General features: G+C 60.7%; 2 protein-coding genes across 3 annotated transcripts; one reads left to right on the top strand and one right to left on the bottom strand.

Annotated features, from left to right (window-relative positions):
- Window positions 1-139: 139 nt before the first annotated feature.
- STX3 (syntaxin 3) lies at window positions 140-8990 on the bottom strand. Of its 2 annotated transcripts, none has more exons than XM_054390396.1 (10): window positions 8961-8990; window positions 7055-7135; window positions 6849-6948; window positions 6665-6739; window positions 6464-6531; window positions 5637-5745; window positions 4972-5045; window positions 4742-4876; window positions 3233-3343; window positions 140-217 (listed from the first exon to the last, which is right to left on the bottom strand). In XM_054390396.1, exons 1-10 carry the CDS (start codon window positions 8988-8990, stop codon window positions 140-142), a joined length of 861 nt encoding a protein of 286 aa, XP_054246371.1. The 2 variants fall into 2 exon arrangements, with proteins under 2 accessions (XP_054246371.1, XP_054246372.1); XM_054390397.1 differs by having other exon boundaries at window positions 7055-7129.
- Window positions 8991-10453: 1463 nt separating this feature from the next.
- PATL1 (PAT1 homolog 1, processing body mRNA decay factor) lies at window positions 10454-20788 on the top strand. Its single transcript, XM_054390392.1, has 19 exons — window positions 10454-10481; window positions 11305-11416; window positions 11552-11763; window positions 11845-11922; window positions 13359-13553; window positions 13633-13734; window positions 13848-13944; window positions 14451-14655; window positions 14733-14822; window positions 14999-15176; window positions 16234-16357; window positions 16482-16579; window positions 16685-16744; window positions 17225-17373; window positions 17921-18080; window positions 18477-18632; window positions 19315-19406; window positions 20280-20429; window positions 20599-20788. Exons 1-19 carry the CDS (start codon window positions 10467-10469, stop codon window positions 20618-20620), a joined length of 2295 nt encoding a protein of 764 aa, XP_054246367.1. The 5' UTR covers window positions 10454-10466; the 3' UTR covers window positions 20621-20788.
- Window positions 20789-20994: the final 206 nt, after the last annotated feature.

The following is a 20994-nucleotide window of genomic DNA, read 5'->3' as shown; positions in this document are numbered from 1 at the left end:
TCCAGGGCAGGGGAATCCCACCCAACTCAACCCCACCAAGGCCCAAACCTATGCCTTGGGTGTGGGGTGTGAGCAGGGACCCCAGTTTGCATCCTCCCACCAGGCACCCACTCACCTGGAGGGCAGCTGGTGGAGGGTCTCAGGCGAAGATGCTCCCGATGCTGGAAGCCAAGATGATGGCAAGGATGATGCAGCACAGCATGATCAGGATCTTCTTCTGCATGGGGAGAGAGGGGGCTGTGACATGTGGGTGGCATGGGGCTGGGGAGCAGGGACAAGGGACAGGGGTTGGGGAACAAGGGACAGAGGATGAGGAGGCAGTGGGACAGGTGTGAGCTGGTCCTGCGTCCACCTGGGACAGTCCCCAAAGCTGTGACTTACCCAGAACCAGCGAGGAAGAAGGTCTGGGCCAGCCTGGCAGAGCCTGTGGGCCTTTGGGCTGTCCCCAGCCCCACACTGCCCTGTCACACCTCCTCGAGGGGCTGTGTCACTGCAGCACCTCAAAACTGGGGCCAGGCCCAGACTCTGGGTCCTGAGCCAAAGCCACCACAAGCTGAGTCGGAGCAGTGCTCAGCCCCTGCCTTGGCTTTCTGGAGGTGCCAGGACCCCCACTCGCCTCCTCAGCAGCCCAATGTCACACTGAGCAGACAGGGTGGGTGGCAGTGGGGACCTTTATTGTAACAGGACTTTTTGGTCACCACCATGTCCTTTTTGGTGACCACCACGTCCTCCCATCCCAGCTCCCCACGGCACTGGGGCAGTGAGCATCTAGGGACGTGCCACCACCAAACATCAAAGCCAAGAGCAGCTAAGGTCCCTGGTAGCTCAGGCTGCTCAGCACAGGGGACAGCAAAGCATGGCCAGACCTGCTGGCAGCTGCTGGTGCCACCAAACTTCCTGTCCTGGCCATATCCCCATCCCTTGTCCTCCCACAATGTCCATGCAGATGAGAGTCTGGCCCTCGTCTCTTCTTGTCCCCACAGACAAGGAGAAGTTGGTTTATCAGCAAAGAGAAAATGAACAGTCAAATCTTGTCCCCTTCCTGCAGGGGACATGAGGCACTGGCAGGGAACGGTCCAGTGGAAGGGGACACTCCAGTGTCAGGGTGCCAAGGTGGAGGGAGAGGCAGTGGTGCTGAGCTGGGGGAACTGGTACATGAGGGCAGCAGGTCCAGGAGGAGCAGGGAGAGGAGAGGACCAGGATGTGATGCTGGGAAGGGTCCTGCTGGGAGGTATCACCACTGGGATGGTTGGACATGTCTGGAGGAGGGAAAGGGGAGATGTCAACTGGAGAGGCTGGTGGGGAAGGGGCTGATGGAATGCAGCAGGGAACAGGGATGGCTGGGACCAACATGGGGAACATGGAGCCAAGCATGGAGCTGAAACCCAGAGCCCTGAGCAGCACAAAGCCCCAAGCACCACAGGCAGAACCACAGAGTTGGTTGGAAAAGACCTTTGAGATCATCCAGACCAACCATTCTCTAACTCTGCCAAGGCTGGTGCTAGACCATGGCCCTCAGCACCACTTCTCTGCCTCTTTTAAACACCTCCAAGGATGGGGATTCAAACACCTCCCTGGGGAGCTTGTTCCAGGCTTTGACAACCCTTTCAGAACTTTCTTCTGATACCCATCTTAAACCTCCCCTGGGGCAACTTGAGGCCATTCCCTCTTGTCCTGTCACTTGTTCCTTGGCAGAAGATCCCAACCCCACCTGGCTCCAGCCTCCTTGCAGGGAGCTGCAGAGAGCCAGAAGGTCTCCCCTCAGCCTCCTTTTCTCCAGGCTCAACACCCCCAGCTCCCTCAGCTGCTCCTCCCCAGCCCTGTTCCCCAGACCCTTCCCCAGCTTTGTTGCCCTTCTCTGGACCTACTCCAGCTCCTCAATGTCCTTCTTGGAGTGAGGAACCCAAACCTGACCCCAGGATTCCAGGTGTGGCCACACCAGTGCTGAGCACCACAGACCCCTGAGCACCATGGACCTCCTCACACCAGGACCCCCAGCCCCAAAAGCAGCAGCAGAAACCAAACCACCACAGAGCCAGACCTCATCACTGGGACACAGAGCAGCCTCATCGTGCCAGCCCACTGTCCCCAAGCCCTCCATGTCCCTGTGCTGAGGGTCCCCAAACACTTACAGACCACTGCCCCCCAATCTTGGAGGCTATTTCTTGTTTAGCCCCACGGACAGTCCGATGATGAGGGCAACTGTCCCCAGCAAGAGCACCACAACTGCTGCCAAAATCAGCATCTTCTGGAGGGGGCAAGAGTGGAGATGGGGCTGGGGTGACACCTGCCCCATGGTTTGGGGACACACACGGAGAGCAGAAGTGGGCACAGAGGAGCCCAGAAGAGCCAGAGATGCTGCAGACCCAGGGACAGGGCAGGAGGGGGCTGAGCCCTCCCTCATCAGCTCATCACACCTGAGGGGTTTCAAGGTTGGAGTTGGTGGTGAGGGGACAGAGAAGGACAAAAGATGCCAACCTCCATGGAGGTCATAAGAGAGGACCAGGAACTGGCTGGGGGTGACTGGTGGCCAATGGGAACTATTGGTGTCATCTAGAGGGTAGCTAGGGGACACAAGGGGTGGCTGTGGGACATGAAGGGTGGCTGTGGGACACAAGAGGTGACTGTGGGACACGAGGTGGCTGGAGGACACAGAAAGGTGGCTGGGAGACACAAGGGGTGGCTGAGGGATACAAAGTGGTTGGGGGGTAAGAGGTGGCTGGCAGGCAGAAGTGGCTGGGGACACAAGGGGTTCTGAGGGTCACTGGAGGGTATGGGGAGATGCTGGAGGGCAGAGGAGGGGGAGAATGGAGGGTAGCTGGGGGACATGAGGTGGCTGGGGATAGAAGAGGTGGTTGGGGGACATGAGGAGTGGCTGGGGGACATAAAGGGTGGCTGGGGGACACAAAGGGTGGCTGGGGGACACAAAGGGTGGCTGGGGGACAGAAGAGGCTGGGAGACAGAAATGGTTGGGGGACATGAGGAGTGGCTGGGGGACACAAGAGGTTTTCAGGGCCTCTGGAGGTTATAGGGAGACACTGAGGGACAGAAGAGGACACAGGGTGTGGCTGAGCGACACAAGGGGGCTTTAGGTCTACTGGAGGCTACGTGAGGAAGACCCTGGGAGCACTGTGAGACACGATGACACAGAAAGGGACAGGGGGATGCCTTTGGGGTGCCGGGGCTGCGGAGGGGACACTGTGGGGACACTGGGGCCGTTGGTCCATCTCACCCTCCTGGCCTCACTCTGGTACTTCACAGCCTTTTTGGTGTCGGCCACCGCCCGCTCCACGAAGCCGACGGACTGGTCCATGTTGTTCTCGATGCGGTCGATCATGGTTCCCTACGGGGCGTGGTGGGGACAGCAGGGGACAGGCAGAGAAGGAGGAGGGACAGAGACACACACACACTGAGAGCACCCAAGGGTGGTGGCACTCGGCCTCTCCCACCCCCACCCACCTTGCGTGCCTGGCCCTGGTACCGGAGAGCTTTTTTGGTCTGCTGGTGGCCCTGCTCCACGTGCTCGGCCGCCTGCCTGACGTGCTGCTCCACGTTATCCAGCAGCCCACCCTGTGGGGACAGCAGAGGGGACATGCTCAGAGGGGACACCGTGGTGGGGCGCCACGGGGGGTGGCATGTGGCACAGCCCCATGGCAAGTGGCACGGCTCCACGGTGCGAGGTACTCACCCGTCCCCAGTGGGCACCGTGGCTCCTCATGTGGCATGGGGGGACAAAAAGGGGGCTGAGAGAGTGGCCAGGGCCACCACGGTGCTGGGGACACACGCTTCTGCCCACCCCTGTGTCCCCACGGAGCTCTGGGCTCTGTCCTCACAGAGCACTGGGGGACAGTGCCTGTGCAGCTTCATGCGCAGGGTCCTGTTTGTCCCCATGCACAGGTCCTTTCTTGTCCCCATAGCCAGGTCCCTGCTGTCCCCATGCACAGGTCCCTGAAGTCCCCATGGCCAGGTCCCTGCTGTCCCCATGCACAGGTTCCTGCTTGTCTCCACTCTCAGCCTCCCACTTGTCACCACACAGATGTCCCTGCTGTCCCCATGCACAGGTTTCTTTTTGTCCCTATGCACAGGTCTCCTGCTCATCTCATGCCCAGCTCCCTGCTGTCCCCATGCCCAGCTCCCTGCTGTGCCCATGCCCAACTCCCTGCTGTCCCCATGCACAGCTCCCTGCTGTTCCCACGCACAGGTCTCCTGCTGTCCCCATGCCAAGCTCCCTACTGTCACCATGCACAGCTTCCTGGTTGTCCACATCCAGCTCATATCCAGCTCCCTGTCTGTCCCCATGCACAGGCCCCTGCTGTCACTGTGCAGAGGTCCCTTCTTGTCCCCACACACTGCTTGCTGTCCCCATGCACAGGTTCCTTCTTGTCCCTGTGCACAGGTCCCACAGTCACTTCATGCCCAAGTCCCTGCTTGTCCCCACTCACAAATCTCTGCTCTCACTGTTTGGAATTCCCTGGTTGTCCTCATTCAACCCATACCCAGCTCCCTGCTGTCCCCACACACAGGTCCCTGCTGTCCCCACATCCAAGTCCTTGCTGTCCCCACACACAGGTCCCTGCTGTCCCCATGCACAAGTCCCTGCTGTCCCCACACACAGGTCCCTGATGTCTCCAGGCACAGGTCCCTGCTGTCCCCATATCCAGGTCCCTGCTCTCTCCATGCACAGGTCCCACACACAGGTCCCTGCTGTCATATCCAGGTCCCTGCTGTCCCCACACCACACCTGGTTCTCCACCAGCATGGCAATGTCCACGAACATGTCGTGGAGCTCCTTGATGCTGCTCTCCAGCCGCACGATGTCCTTGTGCCTCCCCTCGATCTCGCTCAGCGCCTGCTTCGAGATCTGCGAGTCCATGATCTGCAAAGGGCAGCAGGACAAGGGTGGTGGCCCTCAGCCAGGGGAGGTGCTGGTCCCTCTGTCCCTCCTGGTGTCCCCTCCAGACCACTGCTCACCCCCGAGGTGAAGATGGAGGGGTTCCCGCTTTCCAGCATTTCTTCCAGCTCCTCGTCCGTCGTGTTCTTGCCGGCTGCGGGCAGGTGGGGACAGAGTGGGACAAGGGTGGGAGAGCAGTAGGGAGAGGAGTGGGATGGGGTGGGACAGAGGTGGGATAGGGTAAGGACAGAAGTGAGACAGGAGTCAGGGATGGGATGGTGTGGGGATAGAGGTGGGACAGGGGTAGGGACAGAGGTGGGGACAGGTTGGGGACACAGTGGGACAAGGGTGGGACAGGATGGGACAGGGGTAAGATGGGGTGGGGAAAGAGATGGGATAGGGTCAGGACGGGGGAACAGAGTGGGATAAAGATGGGAACGGGTAGGGAAAGGGTAGGATAGGGTGGGATAAGGATAGGGAAAATGTGGGAACAGGCCCCACCCACTCTGGCAAAGGAGGTGGGGCCTATGTGACCTGGCCCCACCCACTTTTACCAAAGGGGAGGAGTCTATACTCTAACCCCACCCAGTTTGCCCAGGGGTGTGTGGCCTATGGTTCTGGTGGCTGGCCCCGCCCAACAATCCAGAAGAGGGCGTGGTCATGAGCTGTGAGCACCACCCACTTGTACCACCAGGGGCGGGGTCTGTGCAGGGGGCGGGGTCTGTGCAGGGGGCGGGGCACGCACTGATCTCGAGCTGCCGCTGGATCCGGCCCTTGCTGCGCTCTCGGAAATCCACCTGGGCCTCGTTGTACTTGGTCATCACATCCACGAACTTGCGGGACAGGACCGAGTGCTGGGGACAAGGACATGGGGCTGGGGACACGCCATGGACATGGCACTTCCCTGGTCCTACAGGCAGCAGGACCCAGGGATGGGCACAGGGACAAGGACAATGGGGCTGGGGACACACCATGGACATGACAGCTCCCTGGTCCACAGGCAGCAGGACCCAGAAATGGATGGTGGGGACATGGGACACCCCAGGCATGGCATGTCCCAACCCTGGGGCACAGAACCCAGTGCTGGGGATGGAGACAAGTGGCTTGGGACCCTCCAGTCATGACATGTCCCTATGGGCCATTCTCCCAGGGGACAAGAGCTAGGACAGGGGATGTGACATCAGGGACATCCCAGACGTGCCACATTCCAGCCCCAGGAGACAAGATGGGGTGCTGAGGATGGGGCCAGGGACAAGACTGGGGACACTCTGGGCCAGGAGACAGGACAGGCTGAGGTGCTGGAGCTGGGGACCCAGAAGATGGCATGTTGCAGCCCATGGGGAACAGGGCAGAGCGTTGGGGACACAGCAGAGGGACATGAAGGCTGGGAGCAACCAGACATGGTGTGCCTGAGACATGGGGGGGCTGCTAGGGATGGGGCTGGGAGACCTGGGGACACCCAGGACACACCCTCATCACCAGCCTGTGGAGGATGGGGTGGGGACAGGGTGGGACTTGGGGATGCTGGGTGGGGACAATCCCCAGCAGTAGGTCCTGGGGGCTGCAGCTCACCTGGGACTTGCGTATCCGGAGGTCAGCAGAGGACCTGTCCTCATCCTGCTCAATGTTCCTCTCCATGCCTGGGGAGATCCAAACCCCAGCCCATCAGGAACCTTCCCCAGTATTGCCAGCACAGCCTGCCCTCCCCCATGAGGACAAGGGGGACCAGCAGGGCTGGGTGACACTGCTGGGGGGGACCAGGCAGTCTCTCACTCTTCAGCTTGTTGCGGACACTGTTGGCCATTTTCTTGATGTCTGTCGTCAGCTGCTCCAGGTCATCTTTGGTCTCTGTGGGGTGACAGCACATGAGGCAGGGAAACCACCACAGGAACGTCCCCAGGGAGGGGCTAGGTGACTGGGGAGGTGGGGAAGGGGACACCACTGCCACCACACTCACTCTGCTCGGGGATGGGGGCTGAGAGGATGACGCTGTAAAGCTTCTTGGCCTCCTCCACGTTCTCCGAGATCTTGTCGATGTTCTGCCGGGTCTCCTCGATCTGGAGGAGTCAAGGAGGGTGTTGAGGAGCAAAGAGAGGGGCTTGGGGGCAGGGAGGGGGGCATTTTGGCGGCAGGGGGTGTCCTACATTTGCCCCCCCACCTCACCTCTGAGAAGAACTCATCCATGAACGCTGTGTTGTCCACAGCGATCTCCAGCTCCTCAGTGTCATCATCTGCATCCTGTTTCTGTGGGACAAGGGTGGGGAGAGTTTAGAGGTGACAGCCCCCACCCCCCTGCCTGCACCTAGGCACTCCCCCACAGAGCCCCCTCCCCACCAAGTGACAGCCCAGCTCTGCAGGGTCAGGGGGGGACGGGGCACAAGCAAGCCATGGGGACATGGTGGCCCACGTGGGGGACGGATGGACATCTGCAGCAGGGGGGTGGCCAAGCTTGTCTCACATCTGGCTAGGGAATTAAGGGATTGCTAGGCTTGGCTGGAGGGAGGGGACAGTGACAGGGATGGTGACAGGAATGGGACAGGGTTTTATGGCCCCAACCTTTGTCCCGTGGCAGCTCCAAGCAGCAGGGGACCCAAGGGTGGCTGTCACCCATCGCTGTGACACCACATCTGTCATCCCCCCTCCAAGGGCCACCCACCTCCATCCCTTCTTAGGGTGCCAAACCCAACCCCTCCACCTCCCCTCACCCCATTCAGCACCACAGTGGGGTTCACAGTGCCTGCCTGAGGTGGCAGCGGGGACAAGATGGGGACAGACCCCAGCAGGGGACCCCTGACTTCCCCCCGCCCCCACCCCTTTTGGCCTCCTCCTGCCAGAGTAAAAATAAAATTAATTCCTTTGCCCCCCCCCAGGGCTTTTATCTGATGACTTCGTAATCCCCACTAAATCCCTGCCAAGCCTCCCTGCCACGGCTGCCTGCTCTACACTGGGGCCCTGGCACAGCTTAGGGGGCAGCTGGGATCCCCCCAAAATGTCCCAGGGGAAGCTCACAGTGGGGCAGGGATGTCCCCAGGAAGTGGGGGACAGTGGGGCCCCACAGCAGGGCAAGAGCAGGAGGAGGAAGCAGAGATGGTGGCAGCAAGATGTTGGGGTGCAGGATGGGGTGCTGGCCTCCATGGACACCCCATAACCATTACAGGACCCCCCTCCCACCGAGGGAAGGAACCCCCTGGGGGAGGGACACCCCCTCCACCCCACACAGTGTGAGATGGGGCTGGTGTGTCCCCAATACACCCTACAGTACCCTCTTTGAGGTGACCCTCTTGTCACCCCAAAACACCCACCCCCCCAAACCCACAGAGTTTGACAGCCCCTGCAGTCCCCTCCAGCTGACACCCCCATAGCTGGGGGGGCTGGCTCACAGACCTCTCTCCCTACCCCCATTGTGTCCCCATCCCCCATGGGGTGGGGTCTCAGTGACACCCATCCCCACCATGTCCCCATCCACCACAGACCTGGGTCTTGGGGCTACCCCTTCCTCATAATCACCTCATCAACCATGGGGTGGAGGTCTCAGGGTCCCCCACCCTCATGACTCCCACATCAACCCTGGGGTGAAGTCTCAGGGATTCCCACCCTGTGACCCACCCACCTGGGATGCCATCCCAGTGACATCCATCCCCATCATGCCCCCACTCCCCACAAGCTGGAATTTTGGGGCCACCTGTCCCTGTGACCCCCCCTCCATCCACCATGAGGTGGTGTCTCAGGACTCCCCACTTCCATACTCCATACACTCACCATGGCATGGGGGGCTTGGTGACATCCAGTCCATGATGTCCCCAACCACCACAGACCTGGGGCTTGAAGCCATCCATCCCCATGCCTCCCCCTCCCTCCAATCAACCATGGGCTGGGGGCTCAGGTCCTCCACCCCCTATGAAGTGGGGTTCTTAAGGACCCCCATCCCCATGCCACCCAGGTCCCCCGGTGCCAGCGTCCCAGCTCCCCTCGTGCCAGGGTCCCAGCTCCCCTTGGGTGACCCCCACCCCAGGAGCTGTCCCCACGGGTTGGGGGTGAGGCTGGGGAGGGGGGTGGGAGGGTCTCTCACCGCTTTGAGCTGCTCCAGCCGGTCCTTCATGGTGCCCCCAAGGGCTGGGGGGAGGTCCCCCCGTCCTTGCCCACCTCAGCGCTTGGTCCTCCCTGGCCGAGCCCGGGCTTCCTACATCCAGGCGAGGGGGCGGGTGGCCCTGTCCCCCCTGCCCCCGAGCCCAAGGCTGTTGTCCCTCCGCTAATCCCCAGTGACAGGCGCAAGGAAGGCAGGAAGGCGCCGAGGGGAGGGACGAGGTGGAGCCACCCTTCACCTGGGGACACCCTGGGGACACCGATTTGGTTAAAGGAGAGTGTCGGTGACCCCGGCCACCCGCCGTGAGGTGGTAATGAGGTTGGGGGTGGTGGATGTGGGGGGGTGGACGTGGACCAGCTTGGAGGCTCGATGAGGAAGCTGGTCCCCACGAGGGACACGTGGTGACGACGACGTGTCCTTCTCTGTCACGGGTGGCTGCAACGGGGACACGGCGGGGGACACGGCTGGGGAGAGGGGACGCGGATTGGGGGGGACACAGAGAACATGGCTGGGGACAGGGAACGTGGGTGGGGGGACACAGGGGACATGGCTGGGGCGAGGAGATATGGATGGGGGGAACACAGGGGCACAGATAGGGAGAGGTGGCACAGCTGGGGGACACAGCTAGGGAGAGGGGAATTGGATGAGGGGTTACAGTCAGAGGACATGGCTGCGGCAAGGGGACATGGAGGGGGGATACAGCTGAGGGACATCGCTGGGGTAGGGGATGTGGAAAGGGGGAACATAGCTAGGGAAACGGGACATAGCTTCGGGGATACAGATGGGGAGAGGGAATGTGCAAGGGGGAACACAGCTGGGGACAGGAGACACAGCTGGGGATAGGGAATATGAAAGGGGAGTTACAACTAGGGATAGGGGATATAGAAGAGGGGACACAGCTGGGGACAGGGGACGCGGCTGGGGGACACAGATAGGGGGTGGAGACATGGTTGGAGGAAGGGGGCATGGCTAGAGGGACACATCCAGGGACGTGGCTGGGGATAGGAGTCACAAATGGGGTGACAGGGGACACGGAGCTGGCCCTACGGGTCACAATGCAGGGGACATGGCCATGGATGTGGGTGAGAACAATACTGGGGGACGTGTTTATGAATAGGGGACACGACTGGGGGGCATGGGTTACAGTTAGGGGACATGGCTGGGGAGGACACAGGTGGAGATGGGGTACATGGCTGGGAGGAACACACAGCTGAGGGGACACGTTTGTGGGGAAGGAGCGAAAAAATGCTGTGCTGGCCCTTTAAGGGCATCCAGGGGCGGAGCCTTTAAGCACTGTAAGGGGCTTGGGTTCTAAGAGGCCACGCCCCCTCACAGTGTCCCGTCCGCTTGCATTCACGCGTGCGCGGCTAGCGGAAGGGGTGTGCGTGATGACGTCATGTGCGTGCGCCCGCACCTACGCATGCGCGGTTCGGCCTGGGGCCGGAACGGGCGGCGCGGGGCCTGCGGGCGGTGGGCGCCGCCGCCGCCGCCATGTTCCGGTATCAGGTAAGTGGGGAGGGTGGAGAGAGGGTGGGGGAGGGTCTAATAGGGAGGGAGGAACGCGGACCAGGGTGGGGGTGGGGTGCGCAGGACCGGGAACCGGCACGGCGCGCCCCCTTCCCCCCCTGGCCCGCTTTCACCCCTACCCCGCCTCGACCGGTTGCCGTGAGGCCTGTGGAGGAACCGGGAAAGTGGTGGGGTATGGAGCTGGGAAGTGTGCCACACCTCCGGTAGCGGAGGATGGAGTTGGGGATGGGGGGGGGGGTGTCACCGGAGAGTATAACGGGGCAGGGAAGAGGTCACCGTTAGGGTATAACGGACTAAGAAGAGGTGTAGAGGGGGTCACTGGCGTCGTGTAATGGATTAAGGAGCGGACTGGGGACGCATAACAGGTTGAAAGGGGGTCACCGGGGAGGTATAATGGGGCGAGGATGGGATTGGGGAGGTCATCGAGGAGGTGTAACGGGCTAGGAGGGGGTCGCTGTGGAGGTATAATGGTCTGAGAAGAGTTTTCGGGGGGCGTCACTGGGGTTGTATAGTGGGGTGGGGACAGGAGCCTGGGTGTCCACAGGGAAGTGTAACAGGCTCTGCAGTGCAGAGGTGGGGGTCACCGGGGAGGTGTAACAGGCTGGGCAGCGTATGGGGGCTCACCAGAGAGGTGAAGAGGGGATGTCACTTGAGGAGTATAATGGGCTGGAGAAGGCATCATCTGGGAGGTGTAGTCTACTGGAGAGCAGATGGAGGAGTCTTCATGGAGGGAGAAGGGGTTGTGGGGTACATCTACGGGTGAAAAAACAGTGCTGACCCCCTCCATCCTCGCTCTCCCCAGTCCCTGGAGGACTGTCCACTGGATGAGGATGAAGATGCCTTCCAGGCCCTGGGGGAGGAAGATGAAGATATTGACCAGTTCAATGATGACACGTTTGGAGCTGGGGCTGTCGGTGAGTGCTGTGAGACTGCCCCTCAGAACCACCCCCCACATCCTTGGGGCTGTGCCCCACCGCCCCAGGGATGCCCTCCCTGTCCCTCCCCACGGGGCCCTTCCCTGTGCGTCCCTCACTGCGGCTCCCTCGCAGATGACGACTGGCAGGAGGCACACGAGCGGCTGGCAGAACTGGAGGACAAACCAGTGGCCAACAGGGAACAGGATGGACCCAGTGGGGAGGATTCAGACCTTCTGGGTGAGCCTGAGGACACCTTGGCTGAACGTCTGACCAGGCTGGTCATTGACAGCGAGCTGGAGGACCCTGCCATCATGCAGGCTGTGCAGACCAAGGTCCCCACGCAGGTAGGAACGGGGCTGGAGAGGGTGGGGGATTGCAGGTGGGGGTCTCAGCAGTGCTGTGTTCATTCCCTGTCTGTGTTCTAGCAGCCTGGAGGGTTGAATTCCAGCATCTGGGACAGCTCAGCAGTCCTGCGGCGGATCCGGGGACCTCTTCTCACTCAGGTGTGGTGGGGGTGGGGATGCTGGGGGGTGGTAGTAGCCATGGTGGGGGTGGGGATGCTGGGGGTTGGTTAGTAGCCATGGTGGGGGTGGGGATGCTGGGGGTTGGTTAGTAGCCATGGTGGGGGTGGGGATGCTGGGGGTTGGTTAGTAGCCATGGTGGGGGTGGGGATGCTGGGGGTTGGTTAGTAGCCATGGTGGGGGTGGGGATGCTGGGGGTTGGTTAGTAGCCATGGTGGGGGTGGGGATGCTGGGGGTTGGTTAGTAGCCATGGTGGGGGTGGGGATGCTGGGGGTTGGTTAGTAGCCATGGTGGGGGTGGGGATGCTGGGGGTTGGTTAGTAGCCATGGTGGGGGTGGGGATGCTGGGGGTTGGTTAGTAGCCATGGTGGGGGTGGGGATGCTGGGGGTTGGTTAGTAGCCATGGTGGCTTCCTTAATGCTTCCCCCAGACCTCCTCAGCAGCTGTGTTGCTATGGGCTGGACAGTGCTGGAGGGGGCACCCCCAGGTCGTTTTTGCCTCTTGCTGAGTCTGTGTGGCCTGAGTTGAGCTCTAGGCCCTCTTAGACATCACCCCTTGCAGGACTGGAGAGCCAAGTTGGGGGGTTCTTGGTGGTCTGTGGGTCCCAGTGACATCCTGGTGGTGTCCCCATCTGGAATATTGGTGCCTCAAGGCAGAGGAATCTCATTCACTGTGATTTAATTAAGAGTCAGGTTTTTAATTGCAGGCAGAGTGTGTTGTGTGGCTCTGCAGGGCTGGGAGCTGAGTGTAGCCCTTCCGTGGTGGTTGTGGCACAGCCTTGCCACCACAAATAGGGTCTTGGGAGCCATGTGGAATGTGTTGAGCCAGGCCCTGAGGGTTCTCAGGAATTCCTGAGGTTGAGGGTCCAGGGAAGTGGAGTGAGGTGAGTGGGGGGGAAGAAGGATGTGGCTGTCGTGTGCTGGGACAGCCTGTGCTGGAGTCTTCCCTGTCACAGTGACTTCTGGAGGGTGTGAGAGCTGGAAGTCCTCTGCTGTGAGGCCAGGATGAGAGAGTTGGGGTTGTTCAGCCTGGAGAAGAGAAGGCTCCAGGGAGACCTTCTGGTGGCCTTGCAGTCCTTCAGGGGGCTGAGAAGAAAGCTGGGGACAGACTTTTGAGCAGGGTCTGTTGTGACAGGACAAAGGGTGATGGTTTGCAACTAAAAGAGGGAGATTTAGACTGGAGAGAAGGAAGATGTTTTTGACCCTGAGGGTGGTGGGGGCCTGTCCCAGGGTGCCCAGAGAGGTGGGAGCTGCCCCAGCCCTGGCACCACTGCAGGTCAGGTTTGGGGCTCTGAGCAGCCTGCTCTGGTTGGGGCTGTCCCTGCTGACCACAGGGGCATAGGACTAGATGAGCTTTGAAGGTCCCTTCAAACCCAAACCCAGTCCATGATTCTATGTTCTTCTCCTGTTCTGCTGGCAGGAGATGCCCTCTGTGTCCGTGCTGGACTATGCTCTGCCTCAGAGACCCCCTCAAACTCGAGAGGAGGAGCGGGACCCCTCGGAGCGGGCACTGCCGCGCCGCTCATCGTCCCCTGTCATCGGCAGCCCCCCGGTCCGGGCTGTTCCCATTGGCACCCCTCCCAAGCAGGCTGCAGTGCCCAACTTCAACCAGCAGGTACCTCCTCAGGGCTCAGAGGGTGCAGGATAGCCTCTGAGGAGCTCCCAGGGTGACTGAGCTGTGTCCTGTCCCCTAGATCCTGTGTCCAAAGCCTGTCCACATCCGAGCTACAATGCCGCAGCGCTACCCTGCTCCCTATGGCGAGAGGATGTCCCCCAACCAGCTCTGCAACGTCCCGGTACCACCTCCTCCTCCTCCTCTGCCACCCCTCTTTGGGTGCTGCCTTTGTGCCCCTCGTCACTGAGAGTTCCTCCACCCTTCCTAACACTTCATTCCCTTCTTTTTCCTCAGAATTCCTCCCTTTTGGGCCACCCTTTCCCTCACAGTGTCTCTCCCGTCCTCACTCACCTGCAGAGAGCGCAGCTGCTTGGAGGAGCCCAGGTAAAGCTCTTTCAATCCCCTTCCTGAGCTTTCCTCACCTCCCCACCACCACAGCCAGGATCTTCTGGTGAGCTGAGAGGAAAGCTGGGGACAGACTTTTGAGCAAGGCCTGTTGTGACAGGGCAAAGGGTGATGGTTTCAAAAAGTGAGATTCAGACTGGAGAGAAGGGAGGAATTTTTGATGCTGAGGGTGATGAGACCTTGTCCCAGGTTGCCCAGAGAGAGGTGGGAGCTGCCCCATCCCTGGAACCATTGCAGGTCAGGTTGTCTGGGGCCGTGAGCAACCTGCCCTAGTTGGGGATGTCCCTGCTGACTGCAGAGAGGGTTGGACTAGATGACCTTCAAAGGTCTCTTCCCACCCAAACCAGTCTGGGATTCTATGCTACTCTTCATGTGGCTGCAGGAGCTTCTTCTGTGCCTCTTTCTGCCCAGCCCAACCCCAGCCGCCCTGTCTGGACCCACCCTTGTGTCCCCAAGTCCCTGACTCCGGGGTGTCCTCTCTGCCCTGCCAGGCCGGCCGAATGTCCCCCAGCCAGTTTGCTCGTGTCTCTGGGCTGGTTGGGAGCCCCCTTCCCTCCGTCAATCCCAAGCTGCTCCAAGGCAGAGTTGGGCAGATGATGTCTCCTGCCAGCGGGTTTCGTGCCTTTTTCGGGGCTCCCCCGGCTCCCTCGCAGCCGCAGCACCCGCCGGGCCCCGCCTCCCACCTGCAGAGCCTCAGGTAAGTGCCATCCCTTCCTCTTGGCCACTTCCCTGTGCTCTGTAGCCACCTCTTGAGAATTCCCAACTCTTCCCCAGGCCCCAACCCCAGATGTTCCGGCCGGATACCACCCATCTGCACCCCCAGCACCGCCGGCTCCTGCACCAGCGACAGCAGCAGAACCGAAAGTGAGTGCCCTGGCCAAGAGGGCAGCTGCTCAGTGTGGATGGGGGGTGGCTTTGCATTGACTCTCTGCTGAAAGGGAGGGGGTGGTTCTTGCTGCTGGGGATTAGCCTGTGCACCGCTCTCTGTCCCTTCCTGTAGCTCCTGTGTGCTCACAGGGTCCCTTCTTACCTCCTGCCAGCCAGCACCGGAGCCTCAACGGCTCGGTTGGGGACCGAGGGGGCCACCGGAGCAACCAGCAGGAGCGTAAAGATCCCTATGCCAACCTCATGCTGCAAAGGGAGAAGGATTGGGTGTCCAAGATCCAGATGATGCAGCTCCAGAGCACTGATCCCTACCTAGATGACTATTACTACCAGGTAGCAGGGGTGGAGAAGTACCTATGTGGCTCCTATGCATCTCCAGTCCCCTTGGTTGATGGTTGGGAAGCTCCTTAAACCTTCCCGTGGGGAAATGGTGTCTTCCTAGTGCTGAGGGTGATGTGGGGGAGGAAGCAGAAAGATGGGGTGGGATGAGGAAGGGGAGAACTGCATTCTTCATCTTGGATGAGTTCTTCAGGGGTGAGGAGATGCTGGTGGGTGCTGGTAGCATGGATTTGGAGGGTCAGGACAACTGGACTCTCAACCCTCAGCTGGGTTTGAGGTGGAACAGGGCAACTTCACCTGAGGGGAGTCTGTGGAGGTCTTCAAGCTATGTAGGATGGATTTGGGAGATTGAATGGGGCTTGTGGGGTGGGTTTCTGGTCCTGGAGTGTGGTTGGTGGAGCCACAATCATGGGGCAGAGCAGGGAAAACAGTCCCCAGGAGGTGACGTGGTGCAGAGCAGTCCTGTCCCCTGTGGAGGGCTAGGAGGGACGAGAGCTCTCTGTGGGGCTGTCTGAGCTCTGGTGGGAGCTCAGCTGTGGTTCCTCTGCTCTGGGGCTGGCAGGAGGCATGATGCTGACACAGAGGGGGTTTGGGGAGCTGTGGGTGAGCTGGTCTCCCAGTAAAGAAGAGGAACTGGTGCAGCCTCAGGGGGGATGTGAGTCAACAAAGCTCTGCCATTGTGAAAGAGCCGAACGTTGGCCGGGATGGGAGGCCCCAGGCATGGTGCTGACAGAGGAAGATGGGCCAACTGGAGCTTGCTGGGAAGCACTGGGAGCTGGAGAGAGAGGATTTGGCATTGTTTGTATTGAGAAAGAGACGGCTGGGGAGGAACCTTGACCTCTGTAGTCTCAAGGGGTGATAGAGAAGAGGGTGCAGTAGTCCTGGGGGAAGAGCAGTGGCTTCTGACACTGGTGGTGTCGTCTGGAAGAGCAGTAAGGGTTGGGTAAGAACTAGAGCAGAGGCTGGGAAGAGGGATGTGTTGCATCAGTCCTTACCAACTGGTTATGAGGTTATGCATCAATCCTGACCAACTTCTCTCTCCTTACCTCAGAATTACTTCCAGAAGCTGGAGAAGTTGGCAGCAGCAGAGGAAGTGCACGGGGATGGTCCCAAGAAGGAACGCACTAAACTCATCACACCTCAGGTGGCAAAGCTGGAGCACACCTACAAGCCAGGTAAAACTCTCCTTCCTCCACTCAACCTGTGGGTGAAGAGGTCCACCCAGGGACTCCTTCTGGGCTGCAGGTGGAGCAGGATGAGGTGGGGTTTTGACTCCCTTTGCTTCCCTCCTTCCTGCAGTGCAGTTCGAGGGCTCGCTGGGGAAGCTCACGGTCTCCAGCGTCAACAACCCTCGCAAGATGATCGATGCGGTGGTCACCTCCCGCAGCGAGGATGATGTGAGTTTTCTGGCCCTTCATCCCCTCCCAGCACGGCAGCTGGTGCTCAAGCCAGTGTTAGAAGCCACCTGCTGTGGTCCCTGACTCCCTGTCCTCCCCTGGCAGGAGACAAAGGAGAAGCAGGTTCGAGACAAGAGGCGCCAGACCCTTGTCACAATCGAGAAGGTGAGTTTGAGGAGACTCACCGTGACCCTCAAGGGGGCTGTGGTGAGGTATAAAAGGGTGAAGAAAGGGCCAGGGAGACCACTGAGCTTTGGACATCCAGCTGGGGACAAGCCACCACTCAGCAGTGGCTGAGCTCCTGCTTTGCAGGAGATGAGCAGCCCTGGTGCTGAGGACCAGCCATGCTTTCACCCTTTCCCAAAAGCAGTCTGGCCAGGCTTTGCAGGGCCCATTCTTGACTCAGAGCTGAGATCTTGGATCTCTGCAGCCACCACATGAGGGGAGGGATGCTTGCAGGTCACAGTCTCTCCTCACTCTTGAGTCCAAAGGAGGCTTTGAGGTGATCCAGGCCAGGATGCGTGGTTCCTTTCACAGCAAAGTCAATGGGAGAGTCCTGACTGGAGCTGGATCTCCACAGAGCCAGGCTAGTGGATCCCATGACAAGATCCCTGTGCCCTGCTGTGATCAAAGTTTCTCCTGCAGACCTACAGCCTCCTCCTGGACGTGGAGGACTATGAGAGACGCTACCTCCTGAGCCTGGAAGGCGAGCGGCCGGCCCTGATGGGTGAGAGGAAGCAGAAGATCTGTGACATGTATGACAATCTGAGGGGGAAGGCACCTGGGCAGGACAGGTGAGTGACTCAGAAAGGCCCTGGAGGCACTTGGAGCTCCTGAAAATGCCTTCCCAAGGACCTGTTTCCCAAGGACAAGTCAGGCTGAGGGTTCCAGGGATGTGTTTGGGAACTGGGAGCTGAAGCAACCTTTATTGTGACCTCTATTGGGCCATTTTCCTCCTGTGATCGTTGACTTTGGGTTATGGCCCCAGAACTTCCATCCCTGCAACTGGGGGATGCTGTCTGTGCACTCCTTGGGTGTCTCCACCCATCCACCTCTGAGTGCCTCTTTTTAACTGCATCACCTCTCACCTGACCTGGAACCTCCTGACCTGGCCTACAAATGGCCAAAAGGAGGACACAGGGTCTTGGTGGCTCCTTCTTTGCCACTTCACGAGGACCCAAACCTCGTCCTCCTGCCCATCTCATCAACCAGGCAGAGATCAGAATTCAGGGTGTCCTTCCTGTGTTGTTTTCCCCTCCTCAGGGATGTTCTTTTGGGGGACAGGGGGTTACCCACAGCTCCAGGTTGAGGGTTGGACAGCTTTCCTCCTCTCCTCTGCAGGCCAAGCGATGACCACTTCATGCAGATCATGTGCATCCGCAAAGGGAAGCGCCTGGTGGCCCGGATCCTCCCCTTCTTGTCACCTGAACAAGCAGCTGATGTCCTCATGGCAACAGCCAGGAACTTGCCCTTCCTCATCAAGAAGGATGCTCAGGATGAGGTGAGGTTCCAGGAACTGGGAAAAGGGTTTCCCCTCACTCTTGGGATAGGCTTTGGAGCTGGATCTTCTCATCTCCACGGCAAAGGGCATGGTGGTTTCTTCCTCTCCTGGGAGGCTGCTGGAGGCCTGAGCTCTTGGCAGAGCCCATCTTGAGTGCCTGCTGGCTGGCCTCAGCACATCCCAGCTTCACCAGGAAGGAAATTGGGAGGATTCCTGGTAAACGTGGCCTTTGTTTCACCAGCTCTTGGCTGAGTGCTCCTCCAAAGGGCTGCATCTCTGACTCCTCAGGTGACAACTGGAAGCTTGCTCTGTCTCCAGCAGAGGCCAAAATCTTCTCTAGCCAGCTCCAGGGAAGCTCAAGTCCCTGTTACCACTGTGTCTCTGCTCGGTGCCTAGGTGCTGCCCTGCCTGTTGAGGCCCTTCTCACACGTTCTCTACCACCTCCCTTTGGGGACTGTCACCAGCCTTGTGCAGCAGCTAACGAACCTACCTCAGAGCGCGACCGCGTCGGCGCCCACCAACCTGCACCTCACTGCTGTGCTCCAAAACAAGGTGCTGCCCTCCCTCCCCCTCCTCCTCGGCCCCCCTCTGCCCCCCTCCTCCTCCTGCTCGGCCCCCCTCTGCCCCCCCCTCCTCCTCCTCGGCCCCCCTCTGCCCCCCTCCTCCTCCTCCTCGGCCCCCCTCTGCCCCCCCCCCTCCCCTCCCCTCCCCCCCCTCCCCCCTCCTCCCCTCCCCCCCCTCCCCCCCCCTCCCCTCCCCCCCTCCCCCCCCTCCCCTCCCCCCCCTCCCCCCCCTCCCCTCCCCCCCCTCCCCCCCCTCCCCTCCCCCCCCTCCCCCCCTCCCCTCCCCTCCCCCCCCTCCCCTCCCCTCCCCCTCCCCCCCCTCCCCCCCCTCCCCTCCCCCCCCCTCCCCCCCCCTCCCCCCTCCCCCCCCTCCCCTCCCCCTCCCCTCCCCCCTCCCCCCTCCCCCCCCTCCCCTCCCCCCCCTCCCTCCCCTCCCCCCTCCCCCCCCCTCCCCTCCCTCCCCTCCCCCCCCCCCCCCCCTCCCCTCCCCTCCCCCCCCCCTCCCCCCCCTCCCTCCCTCCCCCCCCCCCCTCCCCTCCCCTCCCCTCCCCCCCCCTCCCCCCCCCTCCTCCTCCTCCTCGGCCCCCCTCTGCCCCCCTCCTCCTCCTCAGCCCCCCTCCTCCTCCTCAGCCCCCCTCCTGCTCCCCTGATGGCCCTCCCTGTCTGCACAGTTCGGTCTGTCCCTGCTGTACTTGGTCCTGAGCCGTGGGGAGGAGCTGCAGAGCTCGGATGCAAACACGGAGCTGATGCAGGACAACCAGTGGTGAGTGGATTGTCCTTGGGTGGGCAGAAGGTGGTATGGGGCTGGACACTATGTTTTGTAGGCTCTGAAGGGCTTGAAAGAAGGTGATTTAACTGTGATGTCAGTAGCAGCACTAGAAATGGCCACAGTGCTGAAGAGAAGAGTCGTGGAATCACCGAATGGTTTGAGTTGGAAGAGATCTTTAAGATCATGGAGTCTAACCCTTAACCCAGCACCACCAGGGCACCACCAAACCATGGCCCTCAGCACCACAGCTCCAGGGCTTTGAAACCCCTCCAGGGATGGGGATTCCACTGCTGGGCAGCCTGGACCATGCCTTGACAGACCTCAAGGGCAACAAATTGTTCCTCATGTCCAGCCTAAACCTCCCCTGGTACAATTTCAGGTTGTTTCCTGTCACTTGTTCCTTGGCAGAAGAGCCCAACCCCCACCTGGCTCCAGCCTCCTTGCAGGGAGCTGCAGAGAGCCAGAAGGTCTCCCCTCAGCCTCCTTTTCTCCAGGCTCAACACCCCCAGCTCCCTCAGCTGCTCCTCTCCAGACCCTTCCCCGGCTTTATTATCCACCTCTGGACCTGCTCCAGCTCCTCAATGTCCTTCTTGGAATGAGGGGCCCAAAACTGAGCCTAGGATTCCATGTGTGGCCTCAGCAGTGCCTCCTCCAGGGGGACAATCCCTGCCCTGCTCCTGCAGGCCACGCTCTTGCTGATCCAAGCCAGGATGCTGGTGGCCTTCCTGGCCACTTGGTCACACTCCTTGGTTCACTGCCAAAACACCGTGAGATGTCCGTAGCCCAGGGCACCTTGAGGGAACTTGGTGAGCACCCGAAGCCTCACCACCTCTCAACAATTCCCTTCTCCTTCCTCCTCTGTGGCAGGACTGAGCTGATGCTGATGGCAACCAGGGAGCTGCTGCGCATCCCTCAGGCTGCCCTGGCCAAGCCTGTGTCCACCCCTTCCAACTTGATCTCCCTCTTCTCTCGCTACGTTGACCAGCAGAAGCTGAACCTGCTGGAGACAAAATTGCAGTGAGTAGCAGCAGCCATCTGCTTCCTCGGGGGACAGGAAAATGGAGAGGGGAGGGGGGGTGGAGGGCAAGCCAGAGGTGCTGCTGGTGGGGGAGCAGCTGTGGGGGAGAAGATGAACTCCACAGCTCCTCTGACCTCTCCCCACCATTTGGTTGTTCCCTGGTACCAGCTTAGTGCACGGGATCCGGTAGATCTCCTCAGCACGGAGTGATCCAGAGGATGGATGAATGGATGGATGGATGGATGGAGGGCAGGCAGATCTCCCCTCCCCCCCACCTCACCCTGACACCCAGCTCGGTGCCCCCCACCCCAAAAAATCCTCTCTCAGGGTGGGCTGGGGCGGGGGGGGGAAAGTGTTTTGGCTGCTCCCCCCAACAACGTGCTGCCTCTCCCTGCTCTGCCCCCCTCTTCTTTCCCACCCACCAGAATGGCTGCTCCTCCCCACACGCACACTACGGGCAAAGGGGGGGTGTGGGGCTGGGAGAAGCCTCCCCCTGCTCTGGTTGTGGGGCAGCAGGGTACCCCCCCCACCCCCTGCTGAGCACTGAGGCTTGGTTCCTGTCAT

Source organism: Indicator indicator, chromosome 21 (assembly GCF_027791375.1).
Source record: "Indicator indicator isolate 239-I01 chromosome 21, UM_Iind_1.1, whole genome shotgun sequence".
NCBI lineage: Eukaryota > Metazoa > Chordata > Aves > Piciformes > Indicatoridae > Indicator > Indicator indicator.
Note: the sequence above shows the minus strand (reverse complement) of the source record. Positions and strands in the feature narration are given on the sequence as shown.

Coding starts and splice junctions, on each gene's coding strand:
- PATL1 (XM_054390392.1), top strand. Junction 14,656..14,732: donor TCCCACCTGCAGAGCCTCAG/GTAAGTGCCATC, acceptor ACTCTTCCCCAG/GCCCCAACCCCAGATGTTCC. Junction 20,430..20,598: donor CTGCTGGAGACAAAATTGCA/GTGAGTAGCAGC, acceptor CCCTGGTACCAG/CTTAGTGCACGGGATCCGGT.
- STX3 (XM_054390396.1), bottom strand. CDS start 8,990: ATGAAGGACCGGCTGGAGCAGCTCAAAGCG. Junction 6,532..6,664: donor TGTCCGCAACAAGCTGAAGA/GTGAGAGACTGC, acceptor GGATCTCCCCAG/GCATGGAGAGGAACATTGAG. Junction 5,046..5,636: donor CCAGCGGCAGCTCGAGATCA/GTGCGTGCCCCG, acceptor ACCTGCCCGCAG/CCGGCAAGAACACGACGGAC.